At 32.4% G+C, this 12,806-nt stretch overlaps 1 protein-coding gene across 1 annotated transcript; it reads left to right on the top strand.

Moving 5' to 3' along the window:
- The first annotated feature begins 11,216 nt into the window (after positions 1 to 11,216).
- Positions 11,217 to 12,164, top strand: LOC144365057 (olfactory receptor 6C2-like). The gene has a single exon (XM_078015840.1). The coding sequence runs from the start codon at positions 11,217 to 11,219 to the stop codon at positions 12,162 to 12,164; it is 948 nt and encodes a 315-aa protein (XP_077871966.1).
- Positions 12,165 to 12,806: the final 642 nt, after the last annotated feature.

The raw sequence follows: 12,806 nt of genomic DNA, 5'->3' as shown, positions 1-12,806 counted from the left end.
ATGTGAAGTAGTTAAGTGAACAACAACAACAAATAGAATGAACTATAAATTGCTAACAAGAAGCTCAATTCTCCTCTACAACTCACACAGACTACAAGTGAAGGTATGTAATAAAATGTTCCATGAAAATAGAATCTAAAATAAAGGAGGAGTATCCACAGTTACATCACAAAACCACACTTTCATTAAAAAACTATCAGGCCAGAGGTGTAGCTCAGTGCTAAAGGGCTTGCTAGAATGTGTGAGGCACTGAGGTTAAGCCCCGGCACCACCAACATCATAAAAGGAAATCAAAAATAAATTTAAAAAAATAATACAGGGAATTAATTAAATTGTTATTAAGGATCAATTGTGCAAAAGGAAATAATAGTTATATGTGCCTCCAATATTTGAGCACACAAATATATAAAGTAAATATTAATAGAGGTAAAGGGAAAAATCAACTCCAAACCAATAATAGTATGGGAGGAGTACATCCCACTTTCAGTAATGCACAGAATTGTTCAAACTGAAAATCAACAAAGAAAAAGCAGAGTTAATTGTACCTAAAAGACATCTACAGACCTTCCATCCAACAAATGAAGAATACATGTTCTTTAAAATCCATGGAATAATTTTCAAAAGAGACCATATGAAAGGCTACAAAACAAATCTCAATAAATATTTTAAAAATTGAGATCATGTCCATTTATCTTTTCCAAACATAGCATGACATAATAAAAATAGAAATCAATAAAAAAGAAAACTTTGGACATTATATAAATCCATGGAAATTAAACAAACTCTGTTTTGAATAACCAAGAGTTAATGAAGTTTAAAAAATTCTTGAAACAATTGAAATTGGAAACACCGAATACCAAAACCAATGGTTTACAACAGAAGCAGTACTAGAAAGAATGTTCACAGCAGTCACAACTGCATCAAAAAAGTAAAGACCTTAAATAAAGAATATATCTTTGCATCTCAAGGCAGTAGAAAAAAGAACAAACAAAATTCAAAATTATTAAAAAGAGAGAAATAATGGTCTAAGACAAAATGAGTGGAATAGAAAATTTAAAAACAACACAAAAGAATGGTTAAATAAAGAGCTGTTCCTTGAAAAAGATAAAGAAAATTGACAATTCCCTAGCAAGACTATTGAAAAGACAGAGAATATTCAAACAAATTAAATCAGAGATGAAAATGAAATTATTAAAATTGGCACCGAAGAAATAAGAGAAATGTTAGATATTTTTATGAACAACTATACTAAAAAATTAATAAGCTAAAACAAAAGAAAACAAATATCTGGAAGCATACACCTTGCCCGTATTTAATCATGAAGAAATAGAAAAACTAAACAGGCCTACAGTGAATAATGAGGTTGAGTCAGTAAATAAAATCTCCCTTCAAAGAAAAATCCAGAACTAGATGAATTCACTATGAAGTTTTACCAAATATGTAATAAATATTAATTTCATTTTTAAGTGGCTCCGTAAAGTGAAGAGAGAGAACTTCCAAATTTCTTCTATCATTTTAGCATGAATTTCCCTGATACCAGAACTAGACAACATAACAATAAAGAAAGTTACCGGACAACATCCTTCATGAATATAGATGCAAACATTTTCAGAAAAACTAGCAAACTGAATCTGGTGAGGTATTAAAGAGATTATTCCTCATGATCAGGTGGGAATCTGCCAGGGATGCTAGGATGGTTCAAAATGTGCAAATCAATAAACAAGATATACAACATCAACAAAATGAAGGATAAAAACATGATCACATGAATAGATGTAGAACATACATTTGATCCAAACTCACCATCACTTCACGATAAAAATGGCACACATGAAGTATCTCATCATAATAAAGGCTATATATGATAAGTCAACAGTTTCAATCACAGTGAATAGAGAAAAGCTGGAAGCTTTCTCTCTAACATCTAGAATAATAATGTTATTTGCACCTCTTTTATTCTAGCAAGAACAATCAGGCAAATGAAAGAAATAAATAACATCTAATTTAGTAAAGATGAAATCATATTGTCATTGTTTTTAAGATAATATGGTCTTAGGTAGGAAAAATCCTCAAAACTCCACTAATAACTATTGGAACTAAATTTTTTCAGCAAAGTTGCATGATAAAAAATCAACACAAAAAAATGATTCTTTTTTTTTTTTTTTGTCTTCTGCTCTCTCTCCTCTATGCCCCACTCTCCACTGCATCTGTTTTCCCTGGTTCAATAGGAGCCTCTTTGGGCAAAAAATCCCTGCATGTTCCCCAGCCCCTTTGCCACTTGGTAAAGTGAGAGAGCCCCAGTGATTTGATATCATTCACCTTCCTTTTCAAATTTTTATGAGATATTTCAAGCATATACCAAAGTACCTAATGGTATAACTGACATCTATGTATCCGTTATCAAAATTTAACAAATATTAGTGTTTTTTTTAATTTCTTATTTATTTATTTATTTATTATTTATTTATTTTTTGTTTTTATTTTTTAAAACACAAAATCATAGAATTTGTAGGGAAATGGATGGCATTAGAGCAGATTATGCTAAGTGAAGCTAGCCAATCCTTAAAAAATAAATGCCAAATGACTTCTTTGATATAAGGGGAGTAACTAAGGACAGAGTAGGGACAAAGAGCAGGAGAAGAAGATTAACATTAAATAGGGATGAGAGGAGGGAGGGAAAGGGAGAGAGAAGGGAAACTGCAGGGAAAGGGAAGGTGATCCTCAGGGTTATATAAAATTACATACAAGAGGAAGTAAGGGGTAAGGGAAGAAGTACACAAGTGGAATAAATGTTTTACAGTAGAGGTGGTCGAGAGAGAAGAGGGGAGGGGAGGGGAGGGGTGGGGGGATAGTAGATGATAGGTTAGAGAGCAGAATTCATCAGACACTAGAATGGCAATGTGTAAATCAATGGAAATGTAACTGATGTAACCGATGTGATTCAGCAATCTGTATACTGGGTAATAATGGAAGTTCATAACCATTCTGAATCAAAATGTGAAACATGATATATTAAGAAAAATGATTCTTATTTGTGCACTAATAGCCTAATATCTGAATTAGAAATCAAAAGAGATTATTCAGCTATAAAAATAATGATATTATGTGTCACAAAATGGATATAACTAGATAAAAATATGTAAAGTACAATGAGTCACATGCAGACAGACAAATATTACCCATTCTGTCTCATAAGTCGATGTTAGAAATATTAAGTTGATCTGCTTTTAAAATATAATAGTGATTACTAAAACTGGGAATGGGGAGGATAATAGTGGTCAGAAAAGTGGTACCCAAATACAGTGAGATAATATTCTAAAGAATAGGGGCAACTGTAATTTATAATAACTTATTTTATATTTTATGAATAACTAGAAGAAAGAAGCTGGAAGCCTGAAAACACAAAGTAATAGAGATGTATTGTTTGCATATAGAACAAATAATATCCAACTTATCCATGTTCTCCTGTTTTCAACTGTAAATTCTGATTATCAAAATTACTGATTTTATAATAACTCTGTATATATAATAATTTTTGTCGATTAATTACATGTAGAAGATAATTTGGGAAACATTTTATCACAGAGGCATCAATAAAATATTTTATAAACAGTCTTAATTATATCCTTAGAAAGTATAATGAGGAGAATGGGGATTTGAATCTGATTTGTGCTTATTTTATTTTATTTTTTCCCGTTAATTTGGGCACCTGCCCTCGAACTGATTCTCCTTTTCTATCTTACTGTCTCAAAGGAAAGTGTCTCTGCTGCTGCCTATTTTAGTTGCTTTGCCACAGAGGGCTCAGTAAGTGATGTTTGAACCTGGGCATTAAGGATACTTGGGTATAAACTCATTTAATCCCTGTGTGCCTCCAGGAGAGAGAGCGGAAAACATAAATATCATAATTTTGGGAGTAGAAATATTTACTGCCTGCTCAGAAAGATCAGAGCATCATTCTTCTTAACCAAAAGAAATTTCTTTTTTCTTCTCCCTCTCAGATTTTCTACCAGCATGATGGAGAACAAAGAAAATGTTTCCAATATTCAAAGTAAGAAAGAGTTTCTAAAGTTCTGAACATGCTATGTATAAAAGAGAAACTAGGAAAACTCAATACTCTCTAAAACATGTCTAGGGATCAAATTTAGATGATGTTATTAGCCCAGGAGAAGTCACATCTTCTTTAACACAACACAGTTAAACCCACGAAGGAGCTGCCAATCAAAACAATGAAAAATTATCAAGAGTAAGTAATGTAAGGTAGATGTCAGAACTGCTTTCTCTTTTGAGCGAAATATTTGTTGGTGTATTTTCCTGTAATTTCTTTAACTTTTTAATATGGACAATTGTAAGAAACATGTTTTTAAGTTATTCAACAGATCCTTGAGAAGACTAATGACTTTTCAGGGCATATTTAAATATCCTTCTATAGCTACCAATCCAGTAATTTGTAGTTATCCTTCTAAAAGACACATGAAATATGCTTTCCCTGTTCTTGGGAAATGTACCACAGAGAATATTACATTGCTGAAGATTTCAAAATTTTCTAAGTTGTAAATATTCCTTTACTATGAAATATCTCCTATTAGTTGAATGAAATTATTCCCTTAATAGCTAAGTGAGACAAATTACTCTTTATTGAGAGAACTTTTTAGTTGTACATCATTAAATGCACAAAATCATCAAGGCTAAGATTTTCACCAAGACAGTTCATGCTGGTATGTGTTCAGAGGGGGAGTATGAAGAATGAGATGACAGAAAGCTTGTCACTTTTATCTACTTCATAGATTATTGTCCTCATTGCAGTTTTTGTGGCCCTGAAGTAGTTGAGAGACAATTAGTTGCTAGATAAACTAAAATCAAAGAGCAAGTTATTGAAAAGTATTAGCTTATGATTTACTTGTGTAAAAGAGAAACCATTAATACATTGATTTTTATCTAACAAAGGCAAAATAGGATTTGTGTTTAAAAAGATTGAGCTGAATATGGGAAACCCCAGCGAATTTGAAAACAAAGAGAGGGATATCATCAAGGGGAATAAATTTGGTTTTATGTATTTCTTTGAAATTCTTGATTTTCAGAAGTAAATTCATGTGGCACACTATCATTGTACAATATTGATCAGTATGATTTGTTAGCATCTTCATCCAAGTCATACCAGGTCTGTGCCATTTCCCTTAGTGTTCTGCCTGTCTATTTTCCTGTGATGATATCCTGAAAGCAAGACAACCTTGCCATATATTTTACATTGTATTTTCTAAGGCACATGGCATTGGAAGGAAGAATTCATTTTTTCCAGAACAACAGGATTCTTGGTATGTAAAGTAATTTTTTAATTTTTTTTAATATATGTAGATGGACAGCATGGCCTTATTTAATTTATTTTTTTATGTGAAGATTAGGATCAAACCCAGTGCCTCACACATGCTAGGCAAGTGCTCTGCCACCGATCTACAGTCCCAGTCCTGTTTGCAGGAATTTTTAAAAGGCAAATTGAGTTAAAAAGTAAAATAAAATAAAGTCATTCTTTTATTTTATTATATTATAAATTATATTTTATTATAAATTATATATATAATTTATATATATAATTTATATATATAATTTATATATATATATAAATTATATAAACTGTTATCTCACAGAATATCCTTTCATTCAATGATAGAAAAATAGCAAATGCTCAAGAGACTGTGTTTTCAGATAGTGCATATGTTCATTGCTAGCATTATAAATAATTAATGCTGGCAGAATAGGGGCAATCATTACTCCATAAACAGAAGCACCATCTGTTCCTATATATGAAGACTACACATAATGATCAGTGGCTATATTAAAAAATAAGACCTTTAAATGAGATAAAAGAACTCTATTACTATTTAACTCATCCTTCATTTGTGTCTACATTATAATGCAAATATATAAATTAAGTGATTGTTTATGGCATAAAGAACAGCATTGATGAAGGGGGTAGATGATAATGTCAGTGTTTAACACTAAACTTTAATTACCTAGGTGATTCTCAAACATTAATAATCATGTGAAACTCTTAATCTTTTTACTACAATTATTTAAGCTTCTAATTTCTCCACTAGCACTTGATCTCAGTCCCCTACTTGCTGGTGAGAATTTACTAGCTCTGTCTAATTACCAAGAATATATGTTTGAGAAAAATATCTTTTACCATTCTAATTAAGAAAATAAATATTACACATTATAAAAACTGATAGTGAGAAATTTAGTACAAATTAAATGAGTTTCAGGATATGGAACCTAGTCTGGTGCCTGGTGCCTGGGAAATGATTGATGATGAATAGAATAGATTTATTTTATATAGCTTGATTTATGTTTGCCAATAGCCTTGTTCAATCAATCCCTGAAACAGAATTAATAATAGCGAGAGGGCTGAAAGGATCCAGAGCACTTCATACCTTGGGAAGACTAGGGCCAAGTGAATGTCAGAGTGGAGCACTCTGGCAGAAGGACATTGGGAGTTTGGGAAGATGAGTATAGAGAATGGACGCTATGGAGCAATCATTACCTTAATACAAATTCCCCTAGCCTGCACTGGTGGAAAGATTTCTAAGAAGAAAAAACTCAAAAATATTAGGGAATTAAGAGGATTCTTTTCTTATAAAAAATGAGAAGATATGTTTACCCCTACTTAGTAAAATATAAAGACTGAAATGAATGTGATATTGGGTTTCTGAGGAGAAAAATAGGTGAAATTTGAAGTTTGGGTAAAGGATCACATGAAAGGCTATAAAAGTACAAAAAGAAAAACTATGTCAGATAATTAAGGAGGAAATTTTTTACTTTAAGACACTCCAAATAAACATCCTAGGTCTTTCCCAAATGATATAGTTGACCAAATGACTTTAGATGTGATTCACCAATCGCCCAGTCACTAGGGACAGAGATCAGTGAGTATGGGGCCAGATAACATTTGGCAGACTATGAGGCAACCTGTTCATAATTATGGAAGTGAGAATTCATTTAGATAGTGTAATTGTCTTCAGCATGAGTTTCTTTTTAATAGCTTTATTAAGGTATAGTTTGTAACATAAACTGTATATATTTGAAATACTCAATTTGATGAGGTGGGACACATGCATACCATGAAGACATCATCACAATAGAGAAAATGAACATATATCCTTCACCTCCCCAAATTTCCTTGTTTCCCTTTTAGGTTTTGGTTTTGTTTGCTTGTTTATAACTGTTGTTGTTTATTTCTTTCTTTTGGTAAAAACACTTAACAGGACATATACTCTCTAATTTTTTTCAGTGCCTAAAATAGCAGTGCTAATAATGGCACCATGTTGCACAGCAGATCTCTAAACTTATTTTTCCTCCATACTGAAATTTTAAGTCACAGAACAACTCTCCATTTCCCCTTCCTCTGCTCCTGGCAACTACCCTTCTGAATCTCTGTTTGCTTGAATCTGACCATGTTACATACTCATGAAAGTGGAATGCTGCAACTTTTGTCCTTCTGTAATTCATTTCACTTTGATAAAGTCTTTCAGGTTATTCATGTTGTTGCATATTGCAGGATATCTTTCTTTTTAAAGTTGAATTACACTCCATGGTGTGTGTGTGTATGTGTGTGCCACAATTTCTTTTAATCCACTTATGTGTTGACCTAAATCTGTGTTGTTTCCATGTATATGCTATTTTTAAATTTGTTTCAATGAACACAGAAATGAAGATTTTTCTCTGGGATACTTATTTGTATTCTTTTGGAAATATGACAAAAGTGAATTTCTAGATTATACAGCCATTCTATTGCTAGTTTCATGAGGAAACTTCATAACGTTTTCTATAGAAACTATACCAGGTTACATTCCCATCAAAATGGTGCACATATTCCAATTTCTGGACGTTCTTATCAAAACACATATTTGCTGCCGCTAATATATATTGTAAGAGATATACGGTGACATATTATTGTACTTTACATCTTAATATGAGCTGTTAGGAAGCTGAATAGTCAAGTTTTGTTTTGTTTTGTTTTTATTGTATGACTCCAAACACCCAAGATTTCCAGAGTAACGAATATTGCAATTTTCTTTATCCTGTAACTGATTCCGGTTCACCACAAAGATAATATTCACTGCTATTATACCTTACCTCAAATCTGTTGGATCCTAAGAAATTTATCATTCAATAATATTTTAGGTGAATTAATGGACTAGAAGAATGGAGAAAGGAGAAGGAAACCTGGCCAGGCAAACAAAGTGGTATAACCCTTTTTCAGACTGTGACAGTTCTAGGCCGTAGAAATTTGATTACATTATTTTTCCCTAACAAAAGGTAGGTTTATTTGTTTATCTCTATGGCAAGCATTTTTCTCTAGAAATACTATCACTGAATTTGATTATGAAAAATACAGAAAAAGAGATGGCTAAATGCAGATTCTAATATGGATAAAAGAAATTAATAGAAGTAATACTATGAACATGAAAATGCTTTAGCAGTAATTACATTCTGGTTATAGCAACAAATATCCTTGGAGTGTCAGTGTGACAGAAATGGTTTTTGTATATAGATAGAAAAATAAATTAAACAAAGAAGAAAAAAACTATCTTGGTTATAATCACAGGATTTCATAGCAATTCTAATTTTCCAGACATTGCAGTGAGAGCCTTTAGCTATGAGTATGACCTGAAATATTCTCTACTTATAGAAGGATGGATATACAAATTATAATTACATAAAGGTTCATTAAATTATTACTTCAAACATTATTATACATGTGTAAGATATCAGGTACTGTCTTTGTAGACACAAAATATACAACAGAAAAAGAACAATTTCCGTGGTTTTAGAGTACATTTTCTATTGACCCAAACAATCTATTAATCTTGAGAATATTCAGGTACTCTTGGACTTTTTGAATGTATCTGTTCATATTATCTATTTGGATCATTATCGGTTTTAGTAAGAACAAACACAATCTCTTTGAGAAGATTAAATTTTTAGATATGCAATAAGAGGTATAAGTCTCAAAAAAGAATAATATCAGAAATCCAAATATTTAGTAGGTGGTATAAGCATCAAAAAAATCAGAAGGTGAAATAATTGCAGTATCAAAAAGTGATATATGGGAAGCCAAAACTGTAAAAAGGGTGGGAATCCTAAGTTCCTAACAAGGAATAAGCCAGGAAAGAGTTAATCAGAAACTAGAAAGAAAACAGCAGCTGCAGAGAGACAATTAGTTATGAAGGGTAAAGAAATGGGTAGTACACAGAATGGAGAATCTTTAAAGTTTAGAACTGGGCTTATTCAGGCCTTTTGTTTTGAAAAGTATTCAAAATGAAGCTTAATTTGAAGCACATGTAAAATAAAAACTTTGTACCAACTGACCAGAATAGGCATTAAAGAAGTATAAATCTCCCCAGTTCATAGACAATGCTGCTTTGTTTTTTTCCTTAAATTTGGTATAAAAGCCAAATATGAAGAAAGTTAAGAACACAAAAATATTGTTTCTACTTTAGAGAAATTTATATGAACATACAGGAGAAATGTAATTACCGTGTTCAGCATAATATAATATGATAGACTCCATGAATGGGTAAACAACAGGTACTTGGAAACACCACAAAAGTATCATGTGCTTTGGGTTCATGAATGAAGATTTCCTGAAAGAAGTGATACCTATGGGGAACTCTGAAGGACTAATAGGTATTAATCAAAAGTTAGCCTGTGCAGAGGAGAAACCATGTAGAAAATATGAGGAATTTCAAGTTGTCAGTGTTAGTGGAACTCAAACCATAAGGAAAACAGGTAAGAAAATGACAAATACTAAAATGAGAAAATCAAAGAAGGTACTTTCCATTAGACTGGCAGGTTAAACAAAAAGATAATTATTTCTATATCAAAAAATAATTAACACTGAAGAAGATAAGGTAAATCATTTAGAGGATATGATAAATGAGATGTGGACACACAACTTGTTATGTTTAGAGCATCCTCAGAGTTGGTATCTGTGGAGTATCCTAGAGATGCCCAGGGATGACTCATGTGCTTAATGATGATTTTTACAAAAAATAAAAGTGAATCAGTTAAATTATTCATGAAGAGTATAAAGAAAAAAAGAATAACAACTAGAACCCAATAAGTGAGAGGTCTGAAAATAGAATATTAGGGAACACCAATATTTCATATATGAATAGAAAAGAGAGAGCTAAAAAGAGAGACACTAAAATTAATAATGTAAACCTAGAAAGAAAATCAAAAAGATGTCATGGGATTAATCTAAAGAATGACCAAACTTTCCTTTTTGATGCTGTGGCAATTTCAAGCAAAATGAATACTAAAATATGCCATTGTCTTCAACAGAAATGAAGTCTTTGGAGGTGCTCGGAAAGCTATAGGGAATTTCAAGTGAAAGTCCCGCATGGTCAGTTAAATCCTCAATGAATTGAAGATGAACTGAGGAACAATGAATGTTTTCAAATGAATTTACAACATCAGGAAAAGGATACAGCCAGAAGGCTCTACTTAGCAATATTAAATATAAATTAACTTCTTGGACTTTGAGAGAAAAGGGGTCATAGTCAAGTAATTGAGCATAAATGTATGCATAAGAAAGCACTCTTTTTGTATATATCTTGCACATAACATTTCCTCACCCTATAGTTAAAATAGTTATACATCAAAAAGTCCATAAGTACTAGAGTTTCCACTATAACAAATCCTGCTTTGGTCACTGTCATTTATTTGTTTTTCATGAGAAAATAAATCTTATCCGTATAACAATCACCAGGTAGTAACAAGTGAAGAGAATCCATGCTCTTAGATACCTGGATATGCCCTGTATCCAAGGTTTGCCTTGGACAAAGAAATGTTAGCCATTCATAAAATGACATCTTTCACTAACCCATCTGGATATGCAGTCCATGTAATGATTCATATGTGACAAAATCAACTACATATGACAAATCAACTACATTTGCAAATTCAGAGGGTTAACAAATGAATTAAAAAAAATGGGATTGTTTTACAATAACATGAAACCTTAAGGAAATCTCTACTGTTCATACCCATAAAATTCATGAAGGTACTAGAATAGTAAACATATTGATTATGATGTAAAAGGAAAAGATAAATATAAGGTGATTTGCTGGGCTTCTATATGGACAACTTTCTGTTGTAGAATTTGAATATGTTTCTCTTCATACAATCTTGGATTAGGTAAATATCAGTATTCTATGATGAAGAACTACACAGCAATAACCACTTTCATCCTGCTGGGACTGACAGATGACCCAAAACTAAAAGTTCTGCTTTTTATCTTTCTGTTGCTCACCTACATGTTGAGTGTAACAGGGAACCTGACTATTATCACCCTCACACTGGTGGATCCCCATCTTAAAACACCTATGTACTTCTTCCTCAGAAACTTTTCCTTCCTAGAAGTTTCATTTACTACTGTCTGTATCCCTCGATTCCTGTACAGTTTATCAACTGGAGACAATACTGTTACCTACAATGCTTGTGCAAGTCAAGTATTTTTTGTTTTTCTCTTTGGAGCAACAGAATTTTTTCTCTTGGCAGCCATGTCCTATGATCGCTATGTGGCCATCTGTAAACCCCTTCATTACATGACCATCATGAACAACAGAGTGTGCACCTTATTAGTCCTCTCCTGCTGGGTAGCTGGCTTGATGATTATTGTCCCACCCTTAAGTGTAGGTCTCCAGCTTGAATTCTGTGATTCTAATGCCATTGATCATTTCATCTGTGATGCAAGTCCCCTCCTAAAGATCGCATGCTCAGACACATGGATATTAGAACAGATGGTTATAATTGTGGCTGTATTTGGTCTCATTATTACCCTAGTCTGTGTGGTTCTGTCCTACATGTACATCATCAGGACTATTCTGAGATTCCCCTCTGTTCAGCAAAGGAAAAAGGCCTTTTCCACCTGCTCATCCCACATGATTGTGGTTTCCATCACTTATGGCAGCTGCATCTTCATCTACATCAAGCCATCAGCAAAGGAAGAGGTGGCCATAAATAAAGGTGTTTTAGTTCTCACCACTTCTGTAGCGCCCTTGTTGAACCCTTTCATTTACACCTTGAGAAACAATCAAGTGAAACTCGCTTTCAATGACTCCATAAAGAAGATTGTGTTCCTCTCAAAGAAGCAGAAGTTTTGATGAATCAAAGGAAAATGAAACATTCTGCAACTGCTTTACTTCTGCTCCTCACTTACTTTGTGCTTTCCTTTCTACATTCCTGTCATATTAGCCTTCTCAAAGACTCATCTTTATTAACCTCTTCATTACTTTAGAGCAAATTCATGAATTGTGTTTTTCTTCATAGTGAAACTGAAAAATATTTATGATCATGATCACAAATTAGTAATAGATTTAATATTATTGCTAGCTTTTGCTTCTAAATAAATTTATTATATTTATTATTACCTTAATTATTTTACTTCCTTATGCTGGCTTTCACAAGAAAAATTAATATAACTATGAATTTAAAAAAAATTTCATACTGGGTGTAGTGGTGGACACCTATAATTCTAGTCTCTCAGGAAGCTGGGGCAGTAATATCACAAGTTCAAAGCCAGCTTCCTCAACTTATCTAGCATCTGTCTCAAAATATAAAATAAAAAAAGGCTTGGGATATAGCTCAGTGGTTAAGCACAAGTGGGTTCTATCTGTGATGCAAACAAACAAACAAAGAGACCAATTTCATGGAAGCAGAACTTTTCTAATTACAGTTATTACTTAAGGAAAATGCAATATCAAAACTCAAATTTTATAAAACATTTTTTAAAGAAAAGCAAATGT

The sequence above is a fragment of the Ictidomys tridecemlineatus genome, chromosome 6 (assembly GCF_052094955.1).
Source record: "Ictidomys tridecemlineatus isolate mIctTri1 chromosome 6, mIctTri1.hap1, whole genome shotgun sequence".
NCBI lineage: Eukaryota > Metazoa > Chordata > Mammalia > Rodentia > Sciuridae > Ictidomys > Ictidomys tridecemlineatus.
This window is presented reverse-complemented; position numbering and strand designations above follow the sequence as displayed.

Bases quoted from the DNA above. Each gene is read 5' to 3' on its own strand.
- LOC144365057 (XM_078015840.1), top strand. From the start codon at position 11,217: ATGAAGAACTACACAGCAATAACCACTTTCATCCTGCTGGGACTGACA.